Raw genomic sequence first — 15,242 nt, 5'->3', positions numbered from 1 at the left:
TCTGTACCTACATAAATATGTTTTTCGTGCGTTACTCTTCTTTATGAATTAACAGAGTTAACTTCAAAAAAGTTTCAGAACAGAATAACCCGATACTCTTAATCTCCACCTATAAACAAATTTCTGCGTGCAGGTCAAATTCTGGCAGATCATACGAAATAACTGTTGAAAAATTATGATTCTTTCACTACGTTCCTCCTTATTATCCTCTGAAAAACTTGTGCTGGGCGACAGAACGTTATCAACATTAAGCATACATAAAATTTACCAAAATAATTTTCAAAAATTACAATTCTTCTTACGATTAGTACATACAACCGGCGGATGGACGTATGCCATAAAGACTACAGTGCAAAAAACACAAACTGACCTGCGCTAGATGGCCACTAAAAAGGAGGAATGCTATCTGTCATAGCAGTGTGTTACGGGCGCGTCAGCGACGGTGTGTACACGCGTAAGCGAGGGTAATCAAAGTGGATTTTGGCAATGACACAAGTTTCAGCAGCATTTGTCACGGTTTCACACGGCGTTACTTGAGCAGACGGTTCTATCAAATTTTGAAAGATTCCTTACATTTTCACGTTAGATTAAGTTACGTGATTTAGGACATTACTCGAGCAGATGGATCTTTGTATTTTTTTATTTGGCAGAATCATCTGCTCAAGTAAACCCTAGTAATGTTCCACTTCTAAACATAAAATACAGTTTCAATACACTGTGTAGAAATACACCGCTGTTGGAAGATCTATCTAACACAGTTATCTTTTATATGTACTAATTTACTTTATTTGTCATAAAGCACTTGTAATGATTTTACACTGGTAACTCTACACTTGTAAACTTAAAATACAGCTGTATTATTTTGTACTTCATTCTATTGCCTCCAGAAATTTGGGGTTAAGTTTAGAGTTGCCCCTCCGTTTTTTATAAAAATTAGGAGAATTCACAGCTGAGAATGAGGTAAGAAATAATGATTTGGGATTGTTATGTCATGTTTAGGTGTGTAAGTTTAGCAGTAAAGTCATCTTTAATACGAGAAAAAATACGTAGAAGTGGGTACTATTTGCAAGAAGAGGACGTTTTCGGTGATTCAGCAGCATGGTAGTCGTATAGGATAACGAATCGGTGCCTTGAATGTGATATTTCCGCATTGATTTTACAGAAGTATATAAGAATAACGAAGAGAACCTTTTAAATGTTTATGAGAAGAACGGATTACTGAATTTAAGTGATAGTTGAAGCTTCTATGAGAACCAGTTCCAGTTACTTTTCTAGTCTAACAAGTCTTACCGGGTAACATAATCTCATTTAAACTAACTAATCCTTACCTAAACTAACCTACAAATATTTAAGGCCTTATGTAGAGTCGTTTTGAAGCGCGATTAGTGCTATGCTAAAGAGTTTGACTAACATAAGTCTCCTGCAGTAGTCAGTGTTTTAGTATGATGCTAATCACATTTCGAAACGACTCTGCATAAGGCGGCCTATGTTTTAATTTTTTTTGTAAGTTTGAAACTAGAGGTGTAACTCTAAACTTAAGCCGAAATTTGTACATTATAAACATACCTATCTATGCAAAGTACTGAATGTCACCTGTAAATTATGCAAAATGTGGCGTGCCAAAAGTTGATCAGCACCAATTTGAATAGAAATCGTAGTTACGTCAAGAATATAACTGTATATTTTAATAGTAAAAGTTTTCCCCTTTATTTCAGGTAACAGTATCAGAAAATAAAGCAATGGATGAGAATTACAAACCTGTATAATATGATATATAAACAATAATTCCACGCAAATTATTTCAACCACACAATAAAAACAAACTTTATCAAATTCCACATGTACATAGTACTTTTAATTCACTCATCGCGCTTGACGGTTCACACAGGAAGTGGTGGTATGCGGAATTAAAAATTTCGTTCCGCTTTTGTTTTACGAATGATCTGGTGTTTCTGCTTCAAAAGATTAAATATGGTAGTAAGCATAGGAGAAAAAATGTAAATGTGAACCTAGAAGAAAATGCTTAAGATTTCACCATCTTGCAGTTACTAAAATGACGGAGAAATTTTATTTTAATGTTATGATTGGATCATTCAGAAGATCATAGTAAGTATAAAAAGTTTCAGCGGCTAGTAAAGTTATGCATAGCGTTGATTGCCAGAGCTGTCAACTATTCCTGTTTATATGATATTCAAAATTGGTCTAATGATTTGTGCTTGTTAAGTAAGTAAGTGAATGTAGGTGCTTTTCTCAAGAGATGGAAAAGGATATAGTATACGTAAAGCCGCGTCAGTTCCCGAAGGAGCTGGACGCTCATACTTTCAAGGATTATTCATTGAGTATCTACGAACTTACCAAGGGGGTAACAAAGCGACTTTGATTTACTTATCGACTGATACTAAAATAAAACAGAACGTACCTGTACTTCATATCTGCATGTGTAGTGCCCTTGTACTTTATATATGACTATGTGTGTGTAAAGGGGGGGGGAGAATTTAACGCATATCGCATGTCTTGTGCACATGGATACTTCTTACTATTGCACTACGTAGAAAATTTATGGTATTTCATGTAGAAGGGGTAATAGAACACAGAAGAAACGCAGATCACGACGTTCTCATGTATACTATTACCCGAAAATCAATAGAAAGAAGTGGTGTCAAACACACTGGACCCCATTAACGGTACAAAGGATATAGTATACGTAAAGCCGCGTATGTGGGTACTATCCTACTTTAGGGGGGCAATCTTACATTCTTGAAATATTTAACTTCTCTTAGTGCGAAATGCATACTTACTGCCTTGGAAAGTGTTTTTAAAGAGAATTCTTGCATTACTGTGTGCATTTTGGCTTTAGAAAAGTTGAGGGTGAGTATGAAATGAACCAACTTGAAAACACAAACAAAATTCCGTGCAGGTTTACTTTTGGTGCACCACTCGAAATAATTGTTGATAAATTAGAATTTCCTTCTTATTGTCTTCTAAAAGATTTACACTGTGCAAGATGAAGACACTCACTTGGCATAGATAAAATTCTGGAGGTCCACCAGAAGTAATGGTCAATTTACCGTTAAGGGGGTCCAGTGTCTTTGACACCACTTCTTTCTATTGATTTTCGTTTGATTGCATGATATAAAGTTATATTAGGTTAGGTTACGTTACGTTACGTTACGTTAGGTTAGTTTAGCTTAAGAGGTCCAGTGTAGTTTTGGACCCCCTTAACGAAACATAGACCGAAGTAATTGTTGAAAAGTTACAGTACTTTTTCAATTTCAATACGGCCTACGGATGTATGGCATAAAAATTACAGTGCAAAACACAAACTAATCTGTGTTAGGTGGCCAATAAAAAGCACGAATGCTATTTACCAGGAATGTTCTAGAAGACAGGTCCCCCTATATAGATTAGTAGATAGGTTGATTCCTTTCTGTATCAAAGTTTAATATTTAATTCACACAGCATTGTCGAGCGAGCCCCGCAGGGCACGTTTTTTTTCTTTCTTTATTTATTACAGCTAATGGAAAGGGGGCAGTCGCCGGCAGAAATGTGTTCCTTACAAATGTGTCTTTTCATAGAAAGGATTCACTTTTACCTGTAAATCTTCCAAAATGTGGTGCGCCAAAACTACACCAGCACCCGAAATTAATCTAGGTGGCCACTAAGAAGCACTAATGATATCTAACCGAATCAGAGCAAGAGCGTAGCAGGAGGCACGGGGGGATGTGTCTGTAGGGAGCACACACGTCAACAGTGGTGGGTATACGTATAAATGAGGATAGAAAAATCGTGCAGACCATGTTAAGCACACTACTTGTATTAATTGTTCAAAACTACAATTCTTTAAGCAACTTCTTTCTGATTTTCCTCCAAAAGACTTGCGCTGAGGGACACGACACAACTCGATTTAGCATAGATGAGGCCAACAGGACCACTAGAAGTAATTGTTGAAAAATTAAAATTCTTTCTCGATGTGTGTATAAGTAGAGCAACTAGCCCCTAGACATGTACCATGAAATACTACAAGAAACCCAAACCAACTTGTGTTCGATGGCCACAGAAAAGCACGAATGCTATCTAACCGTTAGGGCAAGGTGAAGATGGTGGGCCGGAGTGCGTCCAGCCTAGCTCGCATAACTATGGGACGTAGAACTTCAAGATTTCATTTCATTTTTGTTCTTCCCTTTACATTTTTATAGTCTACCCGTTTTTGTTTTTTTTTTTATTTTTTCCTTTCTTTGTTTTATTATATTTATTTTTATATTTACTTCTGTAGTTGTATGGATTTCAGTGTCTTTTCAAGAACATTTTCAAGTGTTTGTCATTATGTCGTCACAACGAATATTCCACAAAGATTACAAATGAATAAATGATTTTGCCTAATGTTGCTCGTTAGTGAAAGCAAAAAAGATAACGCGTTCCGACCGAAATCTGTGACTTTGAAAGCGAGAATACTTACCACGAGAAACAGTAAGTTTATTACCAATAAGTAGTCTTTAGGTGCTGTAGAAGTATGCGGGAAATTCTATACCTCAATTGAAGTCAAGTTTTAAGAGAAATGGGTGCAATTAGGCAGCTCTGCAAAGAGTTTTTAATGTGTTGCATCTTCCTTTTGGCAATTTGTATTTGTTTATTTTAAGTCGTGATTTTGATGTAAAAAAAAAAAAAAAAAAAAAAAAAAATCTTTACTAAGGATTTCTTTCATGCATTGTGGTATAATACACATACAGTTTTCCTTTTGAAAATGACTTGAATAAGTTATTTATATGTTTATGAGAATTTTGAAGCTACATTACTTTTCCATACTGTTGTGTTTACCTACTTTCCGTTCCTTTACAGGAAAAGCGATGGGAACATTTTTACATTTTATACGTGAACATCACTTACTAGCACTCATAGAAGAAGCGCAGGAGAAACGAAGTCGCACATTGAATCTCAGTAACTATGACATGGTGCAGCTACCCGCAACAGTTGCTAATTTGAGGTACCTTTCCAAGCTCTTCCTCAACAATAACAAACTTTCAGTGCCTCCAGTGGAAGTGACACATTTATTAACCCTGCGAACTCTGTCCCTTGACTACAACAACTTGTCGTCGTTACCTTCCCCTCTAGGAAATCTCAAGCACCTCGTGTGTTTAAATATCAGCTACAATCCGCTCCACGAACTACCTCCAGAAATTGGTGATTTGAGTAACCTAGAAGTGCTATGGATGAATCACATAGGAATTAGTTCTCTTCCACGAGAAATTGGCAAGTTAAGGAAACTAGATACATTTGGGGCAAGAGGAAATGACATTGAAGAACTGCCTAAAGAATTTTGCAAGCTGAAGAAACTTAGGTAAATATTGAATGAATCGGGAGTTCGCATCCTTCTTTTCTTCTTCTTCTTCTTCTTATTATTATTAATAATCTTCATCTTTGACGTAATTTTACAATGTGATATGCAAGATATTAATGTTTACAAAAAGCATTCCTTCCACTTTTCTTTTAAATATCATGGAGTGTTCCGTCTGGGGGTCGTTTCGAACGAAAGGACATAATCATTAGAGCTTTATTCAAAGTGTAAAAACTGAAACACATCACTAACGGTTTTTACGAGGAAATATTGTAGTCCGATTTGTGTAAGGCATAATTAAATCATTTTGTCCTCGTTATCTAAGTGGCATCCAATTACAGTAGATTTTTGGACGTTAGTTGTAGTCAGTCAATTTCTTTTCAAATTACACTTTAGTAATTTAATTTGCTCTTAGTGATTTGTAGGCAAAATTTCTGAAAAACCTTTTAACTAAAAAGAATGAATTTTAAAATACGCCATAATATAGCAAAATTACTACCTGATAAGCCAATTTGCTCGCTAATCTCTATTCTGCATGGGTAGTTGTACCACAATAACAGGTTTGTATCTTAATCACAATTAATGAAATGTTAAGGTTTGTATTAGTAAGTGAGGTTGATGATTAGTAAACTGTGCTGTTGGGTAGAACACTCCATGGAGTGCTTCTTTGACATTTTCTCTGTCTTACTTTCCATTCATCCCTTTATTTCAAACTGTTTGTCATCTATAAGCAGTGAACTTTTTATCACAAAATACCTGGTGGATACTTTTCTTCATGGTATTTAGGGCTCCCATTTAAACTATTTATTTATCATATATGTTCATCAGCACAGGATTAATATACAACACACACGCACACAAAAAAAAGTACGTAAAAAAATGACTTCTAGTGTAATAAGGCATTTTGTAATCAGAAAAGCTCAAGGAAATGTGTATGAACTTGCTATTAAAATCGATTCAGTTAATAGGAAGGAGAAAAAAATAGCAATAGAGCCTATAATGATCATGATATAAAAACGAACTTTAAAAGACAAGAAAAGATATAAAATTAGTAGGCAGCAGAACCGATATATAGGTGGAATAACGTACCTAAATGAACGTAAAACCAAAGCGGAGATTGACTATGTCTAATATGCGCTTAGGTGGACGTGAACATAATTACAGATAGATCACATTATTCTGTATTAATGTGTATTATATATAAAACGGATTATTAGCATTTTGTTATATATCGCCTGTACTTTTTCGCCAAAATTTCATGCTGCTTTCCCGTTTGGTAGGCGAGGTATAGCACTTGTGGATTACTGGAAGGATGAGGAAATCTGCGAAAGGTAACCTTTTTAGATGTGTGGATCTTCTCGTTGGGAGATGAGCGTGCACGCTTGTATTAGATGCAAGGTGTGTTACATATATAATTATATTCAAGTAAATGTAATCACTCTTGTATCATATATTCCAATATGTTCATATGTAGACGTGTGTCATGGGAGTATCCTGTTCAATCACAGTGGAATAAATCTGGGCTAGACAACCGATGCTTGTGCAGGATAAAGAGTGTGTAGTCAATATATTACAGATATCGGAAATATATCTTGAACTACATTTCGCATACTAAATAAGACAGAAGTACGAAATTTCAAGGCTAAACTTAATGGGCCTTATGCAGAATCGTTTCGACGCGTAATTAGAGCCATACTAAAGGGTTCGACTAACGTAAGTTTCGTGCAGTAGTCAGACCTTTAGTATGGTGCTAATCATATGTCAAGACGACTCAGCATAAGGCGGAATATGTTTAAACCGAGAACTTTTACAATATTATTAGCATTTAATGGGGAAAAAAAGTCCAAAGGTCAAACATATGTAAATCGATAGATCTCACTGAGTAGAACAAAATTATATGCATCAGTATAAATACTCATGCGTAGTTTTCGAGAAAATTGAGAGAAACTAAAATTTTTATAAAACTAAAAACTGATGCCGAACGAAAGTCATGACACCTGTTAATGTGAAAATGATACTGAAGTATTATCTCATTATCTCTTCATTATGTCACTAGCAAGAAAACAGTGTATACTATGGTTAATAAGGTACAGCCCAAAATTATGATTAACTTTTAAACTTTAATTTGTATTTAACTGAAATATCGACCTAAAGTAAGACATATATCAGTTGATAGACCACATCCGAGAACACCGTGTAACGTGAGTTCCTAACACCACGGCATGGCGCGTTCTCAAATTGCAGATCAAGGAAACGTTTTCTAGATACAGAGGTTAGCTGCGATGAATAAGCAGTCGCAGACAGACGACAAGGAGTGGTCCTCCAGCTTGAGGGTTTGGCGTGAGGCTAACAACCTCATCCTGTATATAAGGCACTTGTTCAGAAATATTTACAGAAGCCTCGGACCAGGATTGATAACTTGGCACGACCTTAGCAAAATAAAATGGACATGAGATTTGGAACATGGAATATTAGAAGAAAACAGGAAGAAATTAAATTTTGACTAAAAGCTGGGAATTCGTGTTATTATTCAGTTCAGAATCTCTTGTCGTGGCGAATTCTGTCGAGGAATTTGAAGCTTAAAATATATAAAACGATAATCGTGCCTGTTGTGCTGTATGGTTGCGAAACATGGTCGCTTACTGTAAGGGAAGAACGCAGTCTGAAAGAATTTGACAATAAAATCCTGAGATGAATATTCGGACCCGAGAGAAACGGGAATGGGGAATGGCTGAAACTTCATAACGATAAACTACATAATTTATACCGTTTACCAAACATTGTTAGGATCATCAAGTAGGAGGCTCAGTTAGGCAGGTTATGTAGCCAGGATGGAAAAAAATAGAAACACTTTCAAAGTTTTAACTGGAAGTCCAATCGGAAAACGACCATTAGGAAGACCTAGGCACAGATTGGAGGACAATATTAAGATGGATCTCGGAGAAATATAAATAAAAAGTAGAAACTGAATCCAGTTGGCTAAGAATAAAAGTCAGTGGAGAACTTTTGTGAACGCAGCAAGTTCCATAGGCCATAGGATTAGTTAGTTTCTGAGAAAATCGAAAAAAAAAAAAAAAGAAGAAGAAGAAGAAAGAAAGAAAGAAAAAAAGTGTTAAAAGTAAGACGCAGTTGCCAATAATAATTGATAGTTCTGCTGGAACAGATTGCTTTAAAGCTATATTTATGTATTTTATATATATATATATATATATATACAGAGGGTTGATTAATTCGTGTGTCAATTTAATTTCATTTGTTCACTGTGCAAAAGTGGTATGAGGTAAAGCCGTGCAATTTGGTGTAACTTTAGATGAAGGATATAAGTTTTGTTTCGCTATAGAAGCATGCCACTCGTACTAAAGATTGAAGAGATATAGGATCAAAGGTCAAATTGCGATTTTTTCCTTATGGAACTAAAATGGTAAGTTCTGAAAGAGCCTGAAAAAACGTAAATCGAAGTGATAACAAAGAAAAAGTTGTATGGTATGATTCTATGTCGCAAGCCGACCAAATATAAGTGTCAAGGTCAGTGGTCACTGTGAGATCAAAGTCACAGGTCACCGTAAGAACCCATTTGACATGATGAGGTACGGACATTGCGTTGTTTTCAGTGTATTCAAATGGGTTCTCAAGATGACCTGTGACTTTGATCTGACCGTGATCTCTGACCTTGACACTTGATTGACGCATATTTGGTCGCCTTGCGACATAGAATCATACCATACAGCTTTTTCTTTGTTATCACTTCGATTTACGTTTTTGCAGGTTCTTTCAGAATTTACCATTGCAGTCCCATAAGGAAAAAATCGAAATTTGACCTTTGACCCTATATCTCTTCAATCTTTAGTACAAATGGCATGCTTTTATGGCGAAACAAAACTTATGTTCTTCGTCTAAAGTTATACCAAATTGCACGGCTTTACCTCATACCAATTTTGCACAGTGAACAAATGAAATTGACACACGAATTAATCAACCCTCTGTATATACTTTGCTAAATATCATATCTGATCATGTCGTCTAACAATGAAACAAACCCTCCTAACAGAGACACACACAGTTACATTTATACCACTTTTATACCTTAGAATATTTGATTATATTAATTCAGTTTTCACCACTGTTCTTATATCTTTTCCAAAACTAGAAACCGTGGTTTAAAATGTATAGAGTAATTAGAAATTCATATTATAGGTAGTTAGAATTTCATAGTGCCCACCATTTTAATTAGTTCAAAAACATAGTTTGAAATACAGTATAGGCCTACATATTAAAAATACGACGACATAAATTGCATAACATAGTACTCAAAGGAGTACATTATTAGAAGAATCTGCAGAATTACAGAATTGGAAACAAGTAAATATATAATATGATATTAGCAAGAAAGAATTACATATCACCTGAGAGTAAAATTTCAGGAGAAAGCTTTGGTCAGGGAACTGGCCGTTACACATGAAATATTCAGATTTTCTTTTTTCTGATAACTGATCACAAAAATTAATACCGTTTTGTGCACAATTAAGAAATTGTATGCTTTACGGTGTATTTTTCTCCAATTTCTGTTTTCTGATTTTTAACTTGTAATCCTTTCATATGGTGTACTTTAGCTATCCATATATATATATATATATATATATATATATATATATATATATATATACACAAATTCAGTAAACACACTGCTTGAATGCGAGCGCTGTCTTATAAATGTATGTTGAGAAGTTTATTTTCTGCTTGTAATGGCCTTCACAAGCTCGTACAGTCTATATAGTTAGATTATTCAGAAATTCGATCCTTCTGTTACTTACACTTTTATTTAAGTGTGTTATTCCATCTATGCTTAGTTTGTGTTATCAACTAACTTCAAATCTCTTTCTAATATTCGTTTCCATTCGTTAATAATTTTAGCGCCATGTGACCTGAGAAATTAAAATGCTTTTCAGTTCATTATAGGGTATATAAATTTAGCGTGTTACTCATTTTCAAATTCCGTAATGGCAATGCTTACAGTATGGGCTTTTTTTTTTTTTTTTTATCATCATCATCACTTCGTGCGATCCCTTTACTCACATATAGATACGAGAAATAAACTGCTAGGAAGCAGTGCGCTTTATAAATAAAAATGGAATATAAAAATGAGTTTTTCTTCTTCTCCGATTGCCTTTAGAAGCTCCTGACTCTTCATACACAGTCTTGTTCAATAAATATTAGCCACCCATATTGCTTTAAAAGGTCATATTTTAGCAACCGTACGTAGGAAATTCCAATACTTTTGCTACCAATAAAGATCTCGATTGGCTAAGAAAATATATTTTAGAAAGAAATGTAAGCGAAAGGCTAGTACTAACCGAAAAAAAAAAAAAAAAGTATTCTTCTAAGTAACTTTCGAAAAACTTTGATTCCATCTTCAGCCGAGAAACAATTCGAAGAGAATTTGAAACATGGGGGAGAAATGTGGAGGCACAAGTCTTCTTGTCAAAAATGAACACATGTTAATGGTCACTCATTCGTCACTGTTCACTGTTATTCAATATTTTTTTCTTTATCTTCCAGACGGCGGAAATATGTAGTAAAAAGACTGCTCCAAATCACATTTATGTCTTCTTTATCTAAATTGAGTGTAGGTTTCACTTTATGAATGTAATGTGCTTCTTTAATTTTTCGTTCAGTTGTTTTTGCTTTCTCTACCAAATATGAATTAGCAGTGTTGTGGTTATTGACTTTAAGATGCGTTGCCAATTCGATAACTGTTAAATGTGTTTTACGTATCCACATTTTTCCCCATGCTTTAAATCCTCTTCAAATTGTTTGTAGGCTGAAGATAAAAACAGAGTTTTCCGAATGCGCTACTTAGAATACTTTTTTTTTTTTTTTTTTTTTTTTTTTTTACAGTGAGTACTAGCCTTTTGCTTACATTTCTTTCTTAAAATTATCACCGCTCGCAATACTGTGATGTATAAAATACATATTAGTTTGATTTAATTCCAACTGTGGCTAAAAATACAAGGTTTTTCAAAGAGAGGTGGGTGGCAAGTTTTTTGGCACTACATATTTAGATACTTTGGAAACCAAGTAGTTTCAGTCAAATAGTCTGTGAATTTATGCTGGAAGCATTAAGAATCAATATCAGTACCGTATTTAATATAATTTTTTATCGTTATAGGTGGCTGACTTTAGAAGGAAATAAATTGCAAGATCTTCCAGAAGGTTTCAGTTCCTTAGATAGTTTAGTACATTTAAATCTTAGTAAAAATAAATTGAAAACTATACCTCAAGCGATAGCTGATATCAAGGTAAGTTGACACTCATTTAAAAAGTAAACGTTTCATAATGTAGAAATCGTGTTTGGTATCTTTCTCGCAAGCGTTTCGCCTCACGACTTCTGAACTCCCAAATTTTGGGAACTGTTCTTATTCCATTGTCAAGGGGAAAAATATATATAAAAACTAAAAACCACGAAGACAGGAAAGAGGAATTTACGTGAGGAATATAATTACGAAATCGGTCCAGAAAGAAACCAAACTTCAAAAAACTTTCTTCTTGTCAACGCCGCTCAGTGGAATTCTTTCTAAGCATGTTAATGGTAACTGCATCATCTGCCTTGTGTCATTATGAAACTGCAGCGTTGGAGTGGAGTTATGTTCCATACTTGTGGCGATTTTGTGTATTACTAAAATTAAGATTTTGAAAGAGCAGCGTGTGCAGCAGATTTGTTTCATATTGGGCAAAACATTTACAGAAATTTTGAGAATGTTGCACGGTGTACGGGGAAGAATATATGGGTCGAACCCAATGTTATAAGTGGTTTCAGCATTTCAAAGCAGGAAGAACATATCGAAGACAAATCAAAACCTGGATGCCCATCAGTAATATGGAAGACGTTCACGTTCAGAAAGTGCACAATGTTCTACAGAAAAATCGTCGTTTGATCATCCGCGAAATAGCCGAGGAAGTAGAAATTAGTATATCGTTGTGTCATGAGGGTCTTCGTTGAAGGCTGAACATGCATCGTCTGCTGTAAAATTCGTTCCACGGTTGCTAACAAATGAACACAAAGAAACACATCAGGAAACCAGTGAAGATTTTTGAATTGTGCAAATAAAGACAACGGCTTGCCGAAAAACATCATAACATGTGAGAAGACTTGGATCTATGGCTATGACGATGAAACAACAAGGGCATAGTGATTCCAATGAGTAGGAAAATTTTCGCCGATACTCAAAAAAAGCGCATCAGAGTCACTCAAGTATTAAAGTGATGCTTATTGTGTTCTGTGATTTTTGTGGTGTTTGTTAGGAATACGTCTCACATTGTCAAACCATTAACAAAAAGTATTTTTTAGAAATGATGAAATATTTGATCTAAGGTATGAGGAACAAGAAACATAAACCTTGGAAAAATAGAACAAGGATGCTGATGCTGCACCACAGTCATTCAGCGCTTCTCATTAGGTAGTTTTTTGGCGAAGAACAATACAACTGTTGTACTTCAGCACTCTACTCGCTTGATTTGGCATCTCCCGGCAGTAAAAGGTCGCTGGTTCCAATCCATAGAAGAGATAACCGAAAATTCACTACGAGACCTGCAGAATATTTCAAGATGTGCGTTCCAGTAATGAAAGACGAGCTGGGAATGATGTATTAACATTGAAGGATACTATATGCACAAGATCCTTACAGGCAGGAAAAATCGGAAAGTCAAGAATTTCAAGATTTGTAAGGAAAAGACAGAAAAATAAATTAAATATGAGGTCAGAAGTCAGGAAAGAATACAAAATCTATCGTTGGATCAGGAAAATTTTCCCTCAGAGGCTCGCACGTTTTGAGCATGTGGATTGGCAACCACGAGGGTACCTAAGCTAAGTTTGGCATTGCTTCCATTTTCCTGTGCTATGCTTTTTTTTAGATATCCATCTGGTGCCTGTGAACAATAAAACTGGTGATTTGTCAACTATTATCATTAATCTTATTTCCAGGTATTCTGTTAAATGAAAATGTCAAGTAGAAAGACAAAGTTCAGTGATCAGTAGCTGGAACCAACTGTTAGCCCTGAATTTGTGAAATGGCTAAGGTAGGCGGAGGTTCCATTTCATACATACTATGTTGTTTGTAAGAGAACTTTTTCTCTAAGAAACACGGGTTGGAAAGCTATTGTGAATCCATAGTTGTAGACAGCAATATAACTAACTGCTGAAAATAAAATCTACAAATACACTTCTGTTATCAGTGTTGAGGCTTCATCATCAAAACATGTGGTTCAATCTGCACTAAAGAAACACCGTTGTAACAGTGAATATGTTACGAATAGAGTGACCTCCATCCTCAAGTCATAGATGAGTCCTGTTCATAGGTTAGGCAGTTTCATTTTCTGTGCTGAAGTAACCAAGTCTGAAGTACCTTGGGCTCTCAGTGTGGTTCAGCATAATATATCGTTTCGTAGTTATGACGGGATTAGTGAAACATTTAAAACGATGTTTCCAAATAGTTCCATAACTCCAGAGTTCAGCATGGCATAAACAAAGTTCATATCTGATTACTCATGGACTAGCACCGTATTTTGAGTGGGTGCTAAAAGACCAGTTGAGGCAATGTGAAGGTATAGTCGTATGTTTTGATGAAACACTGAACAAGATTATTCAAAAGGGATAGATGGATTAATTTTTTTGATTATGATGTGAATGTTAACAGGCTGTGCACAAGATATTACAACAGGATTTTTGTGGAACATTTAACACCTGTAAATCTGGGCAGGTTTAATGCTGGGTAAGCTCTTCTTTCCAAGAAGAATATATTACAGGTTTCAGTGAATAGTCCTAACGTTGATTTTAGTTTTATTCAGAAATTGGATGCAAAAAGGAGAGAAGACAATCATGATGGGTAGTGCCTTGTGAATATAGGTGTATATAGTTTGCATGTAATCAACGGTGCGGTGAAGAGTGGTCTTCAGTCTGCTGGGTGGGAACTGCATTCCTTTCTGCGTGGCAATTTCTTCCTGTTCCAGGATTCACCTACACAACTTGCAGATTTTACTGCAAGTACTGGTTATAACATATTTCCATTGCAGCATTGTAGTGTAAGATGGTTAGAAAATGTTAGTGTTGAAAGGGTTCTGGAAATATTTGATAGCATGAAAGAATTTATGAAAGAGTCAAAGGTGGTGAAGTCAAAACCTTAAAAATTGTTGCAGAGTGGTTAATGATAAATTTATCAAACTTAAATTGTCTTTTTTCAAGACTGAATGTCAGCTTTCTTTGACACATTTCCAGTCTCCAAGTCCCTTGACTCCGTATTTATTCTCTAAATTGCAAATCTCATGAGATCACTTATGAGTCGGCTTGTACAGCCAAGTAAGGTAAAATCAACTCTAATTGTAAGTACGCTTGTGTCACTTGTCTTTAATGATGCTGAAAATTTCCTTCCTGTAAATAAATGATGTTGGCTTCCAGACCCGGAAATACCTAAAGGAAGTACAGGCAACTGAACTTGAGTTGTTGCAATTCCGAAAGGAATGACAGATTTTTTTTTTTTTTTTTTTTTTTTTTTTGAGAACTACGGTTGAGAAGTTAAAAGAAAAGAAAGAAAAAAAAACCTTGAGATATAAGGTAGTCAAAGGATTGTCTTCCCTATATCCTTCTGTAATTCTGAACCAATCAAAGTTTGTTGCACTAGGTTCAAATGCCTTCTTTACTATTTGTTCCAAGCTAACAGAGTACCAGAGGATCTCGCAGAAAATGTGAAAAGAGAGTACTCAGTACTGTGGAGATGCCAAAACATCCTTTTCTCAAACCTTTGAAACATACCTACAAGACAAGCAGGGAATTGCCAAACTCGATAATCTCTATGCTTTTCTTCTTTCAAACAGTCAAACAGACCCATTATTGTGAAAAGTGATAAAAGTTGAGGCTATT

At 35.3% G+C, this 15,242-nt stretch overlaps 2 protein-coding genes across 4 annotated transcripts in view; one reads left to right on the top strand and one right to left on the bottom strand.

Moving 5' to 3' along the window:
* vari (MAGUK p55 subfamily member vari) overlaps positions 1 to 1,898 on the bottom strand; it is a 238,726-nt gene extending 236,828 nt beyond the window's left edge. Inside the window, exon 1 of the mRNA XM_081757759.1 lies at positions 1,759 to 1,898. The gene's annotated coding sequence lies outside the window, so the exon portion shown is untranslated. The remainder of the gene's footprint in view (positions 1 to 1,758) is intronic.
* Positions 1,899 to 1,950: 52 nt separating this feature from the next.
* Positions 1,951 to 15,242, top strand: part of LOC145685383 (uncharacterized) — a 30,369-nt gene continuing 17,077 nt past the window's right edge. The window contains exons 1-3 of one of the 3 annotated variants that reach the window (XM_081757778.1): positions 1,951 to 2,106; positions 4,837 to 5,335; positions 11,499 to 11,628. In XM_081757778.1, coding sequence (XP_081613904.1) covers positions 4,845 to 5,335; positions 11,499 to 11,628 — 621 coding nt within the window. In that variant the 5' untranslated portion in view covers positions 1,951 to 2,106; positions 4,837 to 4,844. The other 2 variants (XM_081757782.1, XM_081757787.1) reach the window with 2 other exon arrangements.

Source organism: Thermobia domestica, chromosome 1, assembly GCF_964235325.1.
Source record: "Thermobia domestica chromosome 1, izTheDome1.hap1.1, whole genome shotgun sequence".
NCBI classification, from domain to species: domain Eukaryota; kingdom Metazoa; phylum Arthropoda; class Insecta; order Zygentoma; family Lepismatidae; genus Thermobia; species Thermobia domestica.
The sequence above is the reverse complement of the archived record's forward strand: the minus strand, read 5'-3'. Positions and strand labels throughout refer to the sequence as shown.